This window comes from Bos taurus, chromosome 4, assembly GCF_002263795.3.
Source record: "Bos taurus isolate L1 Dominette 01449 registration number 42190680 breed Hereford chromosome 4, ARS-UCD2.0, whole genome shotgun sequence".
In the NCBI taxonomy this organism is placed as follows: Eukaryota; Metazoa; Chordata; class Mammalia; order Artiodactyla; family Bovidae; genus Bos; species Bos taurus.
In genome coordinates, this window is record NC_037331.1 from 4786265 (window position 1) to 4800606 (window position 14342).

The 14342-nt window shown below is 46.2% G+C and overlaps 1 protein-coding gene across 5 annotated transcripts in view; it reads left to right on the plus strand.

Annotated features, from left to right (window-relative positions):
- COBL (cordon-bleu WH2 repeat protein) overlaps window positions 1-14342 on the plus strand; it is a 303653-nt gene that overhangs the window by 203690 nt on the left and 85621 nt on the right. For all 5 annotated transcript variants that reach the window (XM_059885790.1, XM_059885792.1, XM_024990960.2 and 2 more), the window contains one exon: window positions 13228-13366. In XM_059885790.1, the coding sequence (XP_059741773.1) occupies window positions 13228-13366 (139 nt within the window). The remainder of the gene's footprint in view (window positions 1-13227; window positions 13367-14342) is intronic.

The window sequence follows — 14342 nt, forward strand, 5'->3', positions numbered from 1 at the left end:
TCTGTAAGTTTGTTTCCTAAAACTACCTCTCTCCTCTCTCCTCACACCCCAGCCTCTGGTCACCACCGTTTTACTGTTCTTATAAATTTGGGTGTTTTAGATTCCACATATTCTGAGTCATCTTACTTAGTGCAATGCCCTCAAGGCCCATCCACATTGTCACAAGTGGCGTCCAAATGGCCAACAGACAGAAGCGTGGAAAGATGCTCAGTATCACTCATCAGGGAAGTGCAAATCGAGACCACAGTCAGTATCACCGCACACCGGTCAGAATGACTGTTATCAAAAAGTCAGGATATAACAAATGTTGGCCACAATGTGGAGAAGAGGGAACCCTCGTGCTCTGTTGGTGGGAATGAAAAATGGTTAGCCACTATGGAAAGCATTATAGAGGCTTCTCAAAAAATTAAAAATAGAACTGCCCTACAACCCAGAAATTCTACTTCTGGGTATATTCCCAAAGGAAATGAAATCAGGCAGGACATGGGGCAGGAAGCATTTGCAGATTTCAGGCAGAGCATGGCCTGCTTTGCTGTCCTGTGGCAGGATCTCAGGTGGGTGTGAGGAGGCCAGGGAAGGGCTGTGACACTTATTCAGCTGAGAAATGACTGTGGGTTCAGGCGAGTAGTGACAGGGACACAGAGGAAGACTGGCCTCTGCTGGAGGGGTGTGGACTATTCCAGGAAGATATGCAGCGTCTGGCCCAGAACAGCTAGAAACAAGGCGTTGTTGTTCCCCTGAGATGGAGGAGGCAGGGGGAGGAGGATGCTAGCAGTAAAGAATGCCCCTGCCAATGCAGGAGATGTAAGAGATGCAGGTTCTATCCCTGGGTCAGGAAGATCCTCTGGAGTAGAAAATGGCAACCCATTCCAGTATTCTTGCCTGGAGAATCCCATGGACAGAAGAGTCTGGCAGGCTACAGTCCATGGGGTCCCAAAGAGGTGTAGTTGCCTAAAGCTACTTAGCATCCATGCACATGGGGGAGGAGCAGGTCTGGGGAGAGAATCAAGGGGTTGGTTTGGACATGCACCTGCCCGTGTCCAGGTGCTCTTGTCAGCAGGCATTTAGGTGTGTGACCTTGGAGCTTAGGGGAGTTCAGGCCAAGCTGTGAACCTGGGAGCCTGCACAAAGGTGGCATTGACAGCACTGCATATGGAAGAAACCACCTTGAAAGTTCTCAGGAATAAGGGAAGTGGCCAAGGATGGCCCCTGGGGTGGGCTCAGTTGCCAGAAGCCCGAGGGGGAACATGTCAGCAAAAGACCCCCCAGAAATGCGCCTCCAGCCTCACGCCTGTCGATGCTGCTGCATCTTACCCCTTGTAACCTGCCCTGTTGCACATCACCCCCGGACAGCCTGCCCACCCCGTCTCTGCTCCACGCTGCACTGGTTTAGATGCCCCACTCTCCCAGGGGGTGTTAGCGCCCTCTGCACAGTGGCGCTGTCCATCTTTATCCTGCCTGAGCTCTGCAGCCTCTGACTCTCCTGATCACTTTGTGCTCCATGACACTGCACCCTCTCAGGTTTTCCCAGCTCTCGGACAGCTTCCCAGAAACTTCCATCCTATACCAGCCTCATAAAAGTTAGGCCTTCTTAGGGTTTTGTCTTTTCCTTTCTTCCCTGACACTCTTCTTGAACAATCCCACCCATGCTTAGCTTCAGTGCCACTGCCATGCAAGTGTCTCAGTGGGACACCTGCAGCCTGTCCACAAGGAAGCCCCACAGACATGGCCAAAACCAACCCCCCTGTTTCGTTTGGTTTAGGGAAGCCCCCTGAACTATTTCTCCACACACGCACCCTGTGGTGAGGAGCAGTGCCATTGTCCATGAGACATTTGATCATTACCTACCTCCCTTCCAACAAAATCAGCCTCGAGGTCCCGTCCATCTTGCTCACCTCTTATTCTCAGTGCCAAGCGCAGTATTGGACACATAACAGGCTCCTACAAAGTCACCTGTCCTCAGGGGAAAACAGGTATTGGTTTCATCATACAGATGCTTTTGGTTACAGCATTCACTGCTGCTGCTGCTGCATCACTTCAGTCGTGTCCGACTCTGTGCGACTCCATAGACAGCAGCCCACCAAGCTCCCCCGTCCCTGGGATTCTCCAGGCAAGAACACTGGAATGGGTTGCCATTTCCTCCTCCAATGCATGAAAGTGAAAAGTGAAAATGAAGTCGCTCAGTCGTGTCTGACTCTTCGCGACCCCATGGACTGCAGCCTACCAGGCTCCTCTGCCCATGGGATTTTCCTGGCAAGAGTACTGGAGTGGGGTGCCACAGCATTCACTAAGTTAATGGATATTTAGTGCCCACCCAAAATATGCCAAGGACAGTTGCCAGCACTAAGGAGATAGCAGCAAATCCCGCAAAGGGTCCACCTTCAAAACAGGGTGTGGTGTCAGAGAGCACGGGCTGGACCCACGTGTGTCCCCTTTTGTAAGCAGACGAAGTGTCAGAGAGCGGTCAGCTCTGTGGCCTTCAGCAGGTGACCGAGGCCCTCTAAACTCACTTCCCTTTAATGGACAATGAGACAGATGTTCACTCCATCGGCTTGTTTTGATGATTACACAGGGCAGCGGGGATGCACAGGAACCCTGAGTGCAGCATCTTCCTCTCAGCACGTAAGCTGGGGTCATCAACGCTCTCTTTCATTGACTCACCACTCAAGGTGAGTCAGGTGGGATTGGTCTCAAATTCAGCTTCTGGTCCTCTGTGTCCTCACCTGTGAAATCAAAGAGCTGGAGTTCCCGCTCTAGAATTTTGTGTTCTGTGGTGTCCTTTGGTTTATTTCCTGTTTCTTTAGCAAACACATATACATCACTTCCTAACAGCATTTCTGGCAGCTGGGGACATTTCTGAGCACTCGCGTGATACGTATGTGATGCCTTATGGTGCCCCGTGAGGTGGGCGCTACTGTTGTTCCATTGAAGAGCAAAGAGCAAGTCACAGAGAAAGTAGTGTCTGAGTGAGCATGGGCAGCTGGCGTAGGTTCTGTGTGACTCACAGCTCCCAGGGTGGCCTCACTTTTCTGCAGGAGGTACTATCAGCACACATAGCCCTCGAAACCTAACTAGGATACCTAACCACATTCTCTGAGGAGCCTGATTCCTTGTAGGAGCTGGAACCAAGACTGGGGTCCTTCCAGGTGTGATTCTGCAGGTGACCTCCAGGGCTCCCTGTCGTACTGCGCTGTCCGCCATTGGCTCGGGGGGCGATGAGAAGGGTCAGGAGGTGAAAGGTCTTAGTAGAAACTACCCATCAGTGAGGATGGCATTCTCTGTGCTTTTCATGATATTAACATATTTAATCCTCCCAGGCACTAAAGAAACAATAAATATTTTCATCCCTGTTTTACAAGTGGAGAAATTGAGGCACAGAGAAATTAAGCAGCTTACCTCACAGTGGAAGCAAAACTCTAATCCTGCTTTCTACCTCCAGGGTCCAAGCATGACCACCATGCTACGCTCTCCTCTTGCTGATATATTTTCCTATGCTGTTCTTGTTCAAATCCTTGTGATCATCCTCTTAAAAAGCACAAGTGTATTTAGAGGAAAATTATACAGAATAATCATCACATAGAAGCAGTCATTGAAATTTTAAATGAGAGCAACCTCATTATACCCTAATGTTGGCATCCTGGTGTCCCTGGAGAATGAGAATATGATCAAGAAATAAGTACCTTAGAATGCGGGTCCCCAGCCTCTGAGATCTAATGCCTAATGGTCTGAGGTGGGGCTAATGTAATAATAATAGGAATTAAGTGCACAATAAGCATAATGTGACTGAATCATCCTGAAACCTTCCCCACTCCCATCCATGGAAAACTTGTCTTCCGTAAAACTGCTCCCTGATACCAAAAAGGTTAGGAACTGCTGCCCTAGATGACTGAGGATTTATCCCTTGAAGTAAAAATCTGTTGTGTTCAGATCTTTTTTAAGCAGTTCCAAGGGAAATCTTTCTAGACGCATCACTAGTTTTTCAGAATTCTCGGATGTGACACTGACTCTTCCCAGGAAACTCTGGATTTATTATTTGTTGTTGTTCAGTAGCTAATTTGTGTCTAACTCTTTGCAATCCCATGGACTGCAGCATCCCAGGCTCCCCTGTTCTTCACTATCTCCTGGAGTTTGCTCAAACTCATGTCCATTGAGTCGGTCACGCCATCCATCCAACCATCTCATCCTCCATTGCCCCCTTCTCCTGCCCTCAATCTTTCCCAGCATTAGAGTCTTTTCCAATGAGTCAGCTCTTCCCATCAAATAGCCAAAGTATTGGAGCTTCAACTTCAGCATCAGTCCTTCCAATGAACATTCAGGGTTGATTTTCTTAAGGGTTGACTGGTTTGATCTCCTTACTGTCTAAGGGACTCTTCAAAAGCATCAATTCTTTGGTGCTCAGCCTTCTTTATGGTCCAACTCTCACATCTATGCATGACTACCAGAAAAACCACAGCTTTGACTAGACGGACCTTTGTTGGCAAAGTGATTATTGTTTAGACCAAGCTTGGCAGGAGCCTGGCAGGTGTGGCAGGGCAGGAGCCTCCTGTTACTGATCACAGACATGAGCTGGCAGCCAGTTTCTGCTTGGTTCTAAAAAGGTGAGGTTTCCAGCAGGCCAGATTTTCCCTGGATAAGATGCTTCAGAGGGGAAAGGAAACATCAGTCACAACATCAGGTTTTCAGATTCTAATGTGTGCTATTACTGGGTTTTGTTTGATGATAATATAGGAGCCTGCAGATTTATAAAATAGCTGTCATTTGTGTTGTGAGCTCATTTCATCACTTTGGGAGAAATGTAGAGCACATAACAAGATTAAGTCTAGATTGATTTAATAAAAACTATGAAAAAGTATACCAGGAAACTACATTAAAGTAATAAGAATTTTAAACATTTGAAATCAAGAATCCCTTTCTTAGTATGACCCTGGGTTAGAAAAAGGAGGTGGGGAGACTTGACAGGTTGAATTAAATAACTTTTATATTCCAAAAAATGTAAAAAAAAAAAGAAAACACAGAAAATTAAAATACCATAAGAAGCTAGGGAAGATATTCACAACATTTATGTCATTTAGAGGGTTGATACTAAGATAAGGATGACATCACAGTAGGGAGAAAACAGCTTACTGGATGTGAACGTTCTCTTTCTCACACACACAAGTAAAGAATAATCATTAAAAAAAATGCTAGCCCTAGCATTTAAAGAATGTAGATCTAAAAAGTAATTAGGGTACTTTTCATTGACTCTGATAAAAACGTGAATGGTTATCTTGGTTCTGTTGTTGAGTGGGGTGGGGAGAAAGTGGAGCGTTAGTGAGGGTGTAAGCTATAATACCACTCCAGTATTCTTGCCTGGAGAATCCCAGGGACGGGGGAGCCTGGTGGGCTGCCGTCTATGGGGTCACACAGAGTCGGACATGACTGAAGCGACTTAGAAGCAAACTATAATATAGCCTTTGTGAAGGTCCGTTGGGCAACGTGTCTCCTGTTTTGTCTTGAATTTCATTTTATTGTGCTTAGAACCCTTGATATGAGACTCACCCCCTTAAACCATGGCGTGTACCATGCGTCCCCCTCGATTCTGCGTGCAGGGTTGTGCAACAGACACCTGGAGCTCACCCACCGTGCTTGACTGAAATGCCTACTGGTTAGTGACTCCCTGCCTCCCTTCCCCAGCCTCTGGCAACCACCATTCTACCCTTTGATTCTGTAAATTTGCCTAGTGTATTAGACCTCTGTGTGAGTAGAATCGTGCAGTATTTGGCTTCCCAGGTCTGGCTTATTTCATGTAGCACAGTGTCTTCGGGGCTTATCTGTATTGTCACATGTTGAAGAATGTCCTCTGTCTTCATGACTGAGTGCTGTTTCATTGTACGAAGGGACTACAGTTTCTTTAGCTGTTCATGTTGATGGACATTTAGGTCGCTTCCACATCCTGGCTATTGTGAACAATGCTGCAGTGAACACTGGAGCATTCATATCACTTTGAGATTCCGATTTCAGTTCATTTGAAAATTGCATTGCCTGTGAGCCAGTGAGTTTATGGAGCTGTATTAGAAGAGAACAAAATGGAAACAGATTAAATATGTGAGGAGTCTCTTTGCAAATGTATTCGAAATAGTTGTTGGAAAAATCGAAATGCCAAACCTTGAGGATAGGTACACACACGTGTGGTTCCTGCAGGGGTGGACCCATCCCCTCCTCAGGACGTCGGAGAGATTTCCTACCCAGCAGTGGGCAGTATCACAGGTGAAAAAGCAGTTTTCCTTCTGAGAGTGTGTTCTCATTTTAGTAAATATTCATATATGTAGATACACAGAAAGCAGGCTAAGGAGAAACACATCAATTTAATAGAGGTTGTCTTTTAGGGGTAGAGGTGAGGATTTTCACTTAGCATGTTATATGCCCCTCTATTATTTGAAATATTTTTAGTGATTATATATAGTCTTCATTTGTCAGAGTAAAAACAATAGAGTATTCACATTTTGAATGAAAGAGAAATGAGAATACGAGGCCAGGGCTGTGTTATACTTGCAGGCTCTCATAAATTCCTTCTATAATATGCTCCATTTATATAAAAAATTCCTACTTCATTCTTTCTTATATTCAAATAAACATTTGATTCCTGAAGTGCAAAGGCAAGAAGCAAGAAATTGTGGCAATTCAGAGACTGATAAATCACACCCTTTACTATAGAGAACTCAAAGGCAAACAGGACTCAAGGGAGCAAGCATGGCAGCAGATGGCTAGAACCCAGGGAGGGGAGCTAAGGGCTGACCTCTGAGAGATGTTCTGCTCCTGCATCTGGGCAGGAAGAGGGGTTGACTAACTGTCACCTGAGGACGTTAGGGGTCTTCCTGAGAAGTGGCCTTAAGGAGTGAGGAAGATTTCAGCAGGGGCAGATATAAGTGCTGGGAAAGGAAGGACGTTCTAGGCAGAAAGAACAGCTTGAAAAAAGGCAAGGAAGGAAGGACCCAGCTGGGCACAGCCAAGCCCCCTGGAGCTGTGGATTCAACAGGAAAAAGATGCTCCTGGATTCCTTCTTTCACTTGCATGTGCCCAGTGCCCAGCGTGGAGCTTACTGGTTCCAAGCACACATGCTTGGAATGATGGATGGATGAGGTAACAGGAATAGATATTTCCACTCAAAACTCTCAGAGTCCTATCTTCCAGACCTGAGGAAAATGGTTTAAACCAAAATCAAATCTCAACTCTGCCCACTTGTGAGCTGTCTGACCTTGGGCAAGCAATCTTTTACAAGCTTTAGTGTCTTCTTTTATAAAACAGAGATAGTGAAATTACCTGCCCCTGGGGGCCTCTGAGGCAGTTTTATGATATGCATTGGCACCCTTAGTAAATGTTAATAAAGTCTCATTGCTGCCAGTGTTAAAGGTATTTTCTATGAGGCTGTATATTTTGGGTTTTAAACACCTAAACAAACTTTTTGGCCAATCTAGTACTTTTGTTTAAACACCTTGAAATAACAAAAGCTCCAGAAAAAAAAAAAAGAGAGAGAAGTTTGCCCATTAGATCTTGTCTTGGTTGGAGTCTCAGACCTTGCCAGACACTTTGCAAAGGCATTACCTTAATTGATCAGAAGTAGCCGTGTGCCCAGAAAACGCATGGTCTTCAGCCATTGTTGAGGGGCTGTGCTTCTATCCAGGAGAAGGGCAACTGGGGCCAAAGCTGGGCCATCTTGGCAAAGGCTCGAGGAGTTTGATGCTTCTCCAAATCTTGTAACGAGGAGTGAGCCAGAACTTTCTTTCAACGGGGAAAAATTGCTTTTCCAAGCTACTGAGCCAGAATCGCTTTCCTGATTCGTTTTTCTAATTATCTCCCACTTGATGCCGGCGCTCGGCAGAATCTGGAACACGTCGTCATTATACAGACGTCAGTGGGAGCTTAGCAGGCGCTGATCAACCAGCGTGAACTCACAGAGGATACTGTGTCCCAAGTCAGCCCCAAATTGCAGCTCTCGGCAGCATTTCCAGCCAGAAGAAGATCATGTCATGTTACAGAATTCTCTCTCCTTCACTCGATGGTGGGCATCAGTAGGAGGTCAGGAACTCTGTCATTCCCATGAATCCTTTGAAGTCACTGTCCTTGCAGTCACAGAACAAGGAACTAGCAATAGCTGGTGAATTAATGGAAAGAACAAGTGAACAACTGACATTAAACAAAATCTCTCATCATCTTTTAAGAAGAGATGGAGGAATGTGGACTAGAAAATCACACAGGCAGGCCCATCCATAGTGTTTGAGCAATCCTGATTAATGAATGGATGACTGTCAGTCCCGAAGGAAGAAATCCAGGAACCAGAGCCAACGCTCTCTGCCTTTCAGCATTGTCATCGCCTGCAGCTCGATGAAGATGGAGGCAGGATTATGATGGTGCTGGTGGTGAGAGCAGGTGACCACCTCAGACCAGGGCCTCCCCTGCTCAGGGTCTCCTGAGGATCCAGCTCACACACCCCACGGGCAACCAGACCCCAGGAAAACTAGGGACATTAACAATGTATAGACACTGATGCTGCTGCTGCTGCTAAGTCGCTTCAGTCGTGTCTCTGTGCGACCCCAGAGACAGCAGCCCACCGGGCTCCCCTGTCCCTGGGATTCTCCAGGCAAGAACACTGGAGTGGGTTGCCATTTCCTTCTCCAGTGCATGAAAGTGAAAAGTGAAAGTGAAGTTGCTCAGTCATGTCCGACTCCTAGCGACCCCATGGACTGCAGCCCACCAGGCTCCTCCGTCCGTGGGATTTTCCAGGCAAGAGTACTGGAGTGGGGTGCCATTGCCTTCTCCAATAGACACTGATAGAACAGTGGAAAACTTTGACAGCCATTTATTTGAAAGAGTCTTGGTGAATTTATCCTGAGTTTGGGAGGTAACCACATGATGAGTTTCTTAAATTTGGGAAATCACTTTTTGAATCTGCTTTTCCTCCAGTCTTATGTGTTCCTTACCTCAGAGGTTATAGTCAAGGAATGTATCTGAAACTCAGTAAAAGGAGAAGAAAAGGGCACGTGGGGAAGATAAAGGACTGCTAGGAAGTTTAATTTGTCATCACTGAAATCACAGTCTTCATATTCTACCAAAGACAGAGGGGGTGAATTGAATGGACTGTGGCTGATGGAATCCACACTTGCGTCTCTTAGAGTTCCTGCATTGGCAGGCAGGTTCTCTACCACTAGCACCACCTGGGAAGCTTCAGAGAGTGTCCTAAAGAGATGCACAGCTGGGGATTACCCCAGTGAGCCAAGCGGGTTTCTGACCAGAAAACTCCAGGAAAGCTCATGAATGTTCACAGACCCTATCCACAAAGACACACTTATTTAGGAGCAGTTGGCTAAGGGCTTCCCTCGTAGCTCAGTTGGCCTGTAAGGCAGGAGACCCAGGTTCGATCCCTGGGTCAGGAAGATCCCCTGGAGAAGGAAATGGCAACCCACTCCAGTATTCTTGCCTGGAGAATCCCCATGGACAGAGGAGCCTGCTGGGCTACAGTCCATGGGGTCACAAAGAGCATACAGGACTAAGTGACTAGCACACATGCACACACACACACACACACACACACACACACACACACACACACACACATACCAGAAGAAAATGAATATAAAGAGTTTTTATTGAAGTATAGTTGATTAACAATGCTGTGTCAGTTTCAGGTATACAGCAAAGTGATTCAGTTATACATCTATCTATCTCTTTCAGATTCTCTTCTATTATAGATTGTTACAAGATATTGAGTTCCCTGTGCTAAACAGCAGGTCCTTGTTGATTATCTGGTTTGTGCATCAGATCAGATCAGTTGCTCAGTCATGTCCGACTCTTTGTGACCCCGTGAATCACAGCATGCCAGGCCTCCCTGTCCATCACCAACTCCCAGAGTTCACTCAGACTCACGTCCATTGAGTCAGTGATGCCATCTAGCCATCTCATCCTCTGTCGTCCCCTTCTCCTCTTGCCCCCAGTCCCTCCCAGCATCAGAGTCTTTTCCAATGAGTCAATTCTTCGCATGAGGTGGCCAAAGTACTGGAGTTGCAGCTTTAGTATCATTCCTTCCAAAGAAATCCCAGGGCTGATCTCCTTCAGAATGGACTGGTTGGATCTCCTTGCAGTCCAGGGGACTCTCAAGAGTCTTCTCCAACACCACAGTTCAAAAGCATCAATTCTTCGGTGCTCAGCCTTCTTCACAGTCAAACTCTCACATCCATACATGACCACAGGAAAAACCATAGCCTTGACTAGATGGACCTTTGTTGGCAAAGTAATGTCTCTGCTTTTGAATATGCTATCTAGGTTGGTCATAACTTTCCTCCCAAGGCATAGTAGTGTGTATATGTCAATCCCAACCTCCTAATTTATCGTTTCCCACCACTTTTCCCCTTTGGTAACCATAAGCTTGTTTTCTTTATCTGAGAGTCTGTTTCTATTTTGTAAATAAATTCATCTGTATCACATTTTAGATTCCACATGTAAGTGATATTACATGGTATCTATCTTTCTCTGTCTTACTTCACTTAATATGATAATCTCTAAGTCCATCCATGTTGATGCAAATGGCATCATTTCATTCTTTTATATAGCTCAGTAGAAAGACGTGTTTTTAAAGATACAAATTAACAGCCTCAGAGAGAAAAGAGAGTGTATCCAGGAAACAAGACATGAACGTATTTCAAAAAAATACAACAAAAAAGAGTGCTTGGAGGTTAAAAATATAGTAACCGAAAACTTAAAAGCCGAAAGAGTTGGATAATGAAATAAAGGAGGTTTCTAAGAGAGAGGGTAAAAATGTTTCTTTAATTAGTCAAGAATATTCAAATACAACACAAATGAACCTATTTACGAACAGAAACAGACTCAATTAGCTGAACAGCAGAAATTAGCACATTGTAAGTCAGCTTTGTTTCAATTAAAAAGGAAGAATACTCAAGAAAAGTTAGGAAATTGATTTAGAAATCACAGTGTTCGAGTAATTGGAATCCTTAAAGAAAAGAGAAAACAGAGAAAAAATCTCTGAGAAATGGCACAAGAACATTCTACAGAATCACAGGATGTACAGACCTCTAGAGTCCGTGGACGCCCCAGCAGAGCGTAAAGAGCAATTTCACCCCAGGCATGCCTTAGGATGACCTAAGGAGTGAGGGGACGCCCAAGCCTGCGTCAGGAAAGAAGATGGACAACCAGCCTGGGTGGGGTGTCCTCACCGCAGGGTTGCAGGCCAGGAGGGGATGGGGTGAGTGCTGAGCATCCTGAGAGATTTCTTACCATCAGAGACCCCACAGGCACCGTGCGGATGGCTCAGTGTAGCAGAACGCAGACATTCTCAGATTTTCAAGATCTCAAAAATTCACACCACATCCTTCTTGTCTCAGCTGATAGTCACCTTGCCCTGCTAAAATGAAGTGAAATTTTAAAAGGCATGGGATCCAGGGGACAAAGGATAAAATATCTGGATAAACAGATAGCCAGGAGAATCAGCAAAAAGAAAAAAGTTAGAAGACAAATCAGTTATCAAGTTTAGAGAAAACAAAAGTTCACCTAGAAAGAACATATAGTCAATATACACTTTATATGTCTTGGTTAGAGAAACTTGCTCTTGAAGAAAACATCTGTTTTCATAATTATATCTACTATAACTCTATATGGTTAACTAAATAGTGAATGTTAATTTGATTCTTGTGCTCTAAATTTTTTTAAAGATTTGGGAGGAAAAGTGTGTGTGTGTGTGTGTGTGGGCAGGGGGTGGGTGGGTCTGCATGTGCCTGTGTCTGAGAACTTCTGGGGTAGGAAGCCAAAATCTAACATGGGGAAAATCCAGAAATAGCAGAATAAGCTTATTATTTAGAAAAACAGGGTAAATGCTAAGTGAAAGAGAGTTTGAAATGGCTGCTACTAGAGTGGGCAGGTTTGACTAAGCTGTGTGGAACTGTCTGCCTTTTTATGGCCATGTTTTTCATAAAGAGTTTGAAAGTTATAGGAGGTGGTTATAATATATTGTGATAGAATGATAGAAAAAATATGACTTTTAAAAGAAAGCAGAAAAATGTTTGCTGTTAGCAGTTAATCTGAATGTCAATTAAAGGATTTTTCTTTCCTCCTTTTATAATTAAAAAAAAAATTGAGATATGTATTACTGATGAAGTTGTAGATTTTTACAGACAGACATACTACACACACATACTTCACACACTCATACACACTCATGCTACACACACATACACACACTACACACATGCATACACATGCACACACTTGTTTAGTTACTCACTCATGTCTGACCCTTCTGCAGCCCTATGGACTGTGGCCCACCAGGCGCTTCTGTCCATGGAGTTCTCCAGGCAAGAGTATTAGAGTGGGTTGCCATTTCCTATTCCAGGGGATCTTCCCGACCCAGGGAACTCCTGCACTGCAGGCGGATTCTCTACCACTGAGCCACCTGGGGAGCACACACACACACACACACACACACACACACACACACACACATTCTACTCACATACTTGGAGCACCAGGTCTGGCCCAGAAGAGGAGGTTGCCTTCCCTGGGAAGCAGAGCCACGTGCCCTGTCCTCTGGGATCCTGCTTGGGTTAAAACACCTGGCTCCAAGAGCAGGACGGGAGGCCCAGCGGGTGGTGTCAGCTGCACCCCTCCCAGGATGAGCCCTCGAAGGACTGGGTGTCCCTGGATTTGGAGCCCGAGGCTTCTGTCCACCCCCCAGTGCAGGAACTCTGGCACATCCTCACGTGTGATGAAGTGTTCTTTATGCACACCTTCAGCAGTGACAGTGGCTGTACAAAAGCATGGAGAATCCCATGGACCGACAAGCCTGGTGGACTTCAGCCCATGGGGTCACAAAGAGTCAGACACGACTGAGCGACCGAGCACACACATATGAGAGCTGAGGATCCCCTTTTTCATATTGACACTGAGAGGAGATTTCCAAATCTTCCAATTTGCCTGCAGGCCCTGGGAAATATAGGGCAGAGCTTCTGCCCTTTGCCACCTAGCAGTCTTGGGGGCATCTCTGAACATCCCTGGACCCCCACAGGGCCACTCCTGGGCAACACAGGCAGTCCTCACACCCCTGCCTCCATTGCCCACACAGGAAATCCAGTGAGGGGACTGGCAACCTGCCAGCCCTCCTCGGGGTGCCCATCACTCTGGCCAGCTCCTCCACGTACACGGCCACCCTCACACTGACCCTTTGTCCTTCTTTGTGCTTTGCAGATGTCTCTGGGGTCGCAGATTGACTTACAGAAGAAGAAGAGGCGGGCACCAGCTCCCCCTCCACCACAGCCCCCACCACCCAGCCCGCTGGTGCCCCCCCGCACGGAGGACAGGGAGGAGGGCAGGAAGGGCAGGACGGGTGAGTGACCATGTCTGCACGCCTCTGGGTGCTTGGCCTGCATCTTAGCACTGCTCCTCACCCCTGCAGTGGCCTCTTCTGGGATGGCATTAACCCGAAGAATATTTAGGCTAAAGAAAGAAAGTCTGGAAATAAACAGTCGTGAGTCATGTAATACCCTGCAGGCATTTTCTGGGGGTGGTGCAGGCATTTAGAAGGTGGGCCAGTGGGGAAAGGTGAGGGTGATTGAGGAGGCTCCGGAGGGGGCGCATGATGGGGAGCCTGTGTGTGTGGCTGGGAGTCGGTGTCTGCTTGTAGAAGGCGATGAGTCCAAGGATGGAGCCCACGGATGACGGTGTGAAAGACTTTCAACTCAGGGGATTTATAGATCAGGTGACAACAGCTCAGTTATTTTTTGAGCACACCAGTTCTACAGCTTTCATGTATGATAATCCTAGAGAAAAAGGGAACCCAAGTTAAAGTGGGTGCAATCATAGTATAGTTTAAAAGGGTGCAATTATAATATGTGTGAGCAGAAAGACCTATTAGGTCATAATATCCTACTCCCATCCCTAGGTCCATGAGCCAGGGCTAGCCAGTTTTATTCTAAAATCACTGTTATTTCATTTACGGAGGGACCAAGATAAGCTTCTGACAAGTGCCTCAGCCTCGTTTCAGGGGTGCCGTTCAGCCTCCTGGGCACCCTCGTGGTCTGCCTTTGACCTCATGGCTGCAGCCCCCAAAGGGAAAAGATGCCCAAGGATGCAGTGTCTCGCTGTTGGTCCCTAAAACTTCTATGAGAGCTTACTTGGCTGTTCGTCAGCATTTTCCCCTGGTTAGTACCTTGCTTTTAACGTCTTAGCATTTCACAGCGTGGGAATCGGCTTTTCTAAGGAGCCGTAGCCTGTATTTCAGGTCAGTGCATCCTCTTTCCCAAAGGAAAAGCTATCCAATTTAAAGGATCAATAGCTCCTTCAGCTAATCCTGTTTTCTTTTT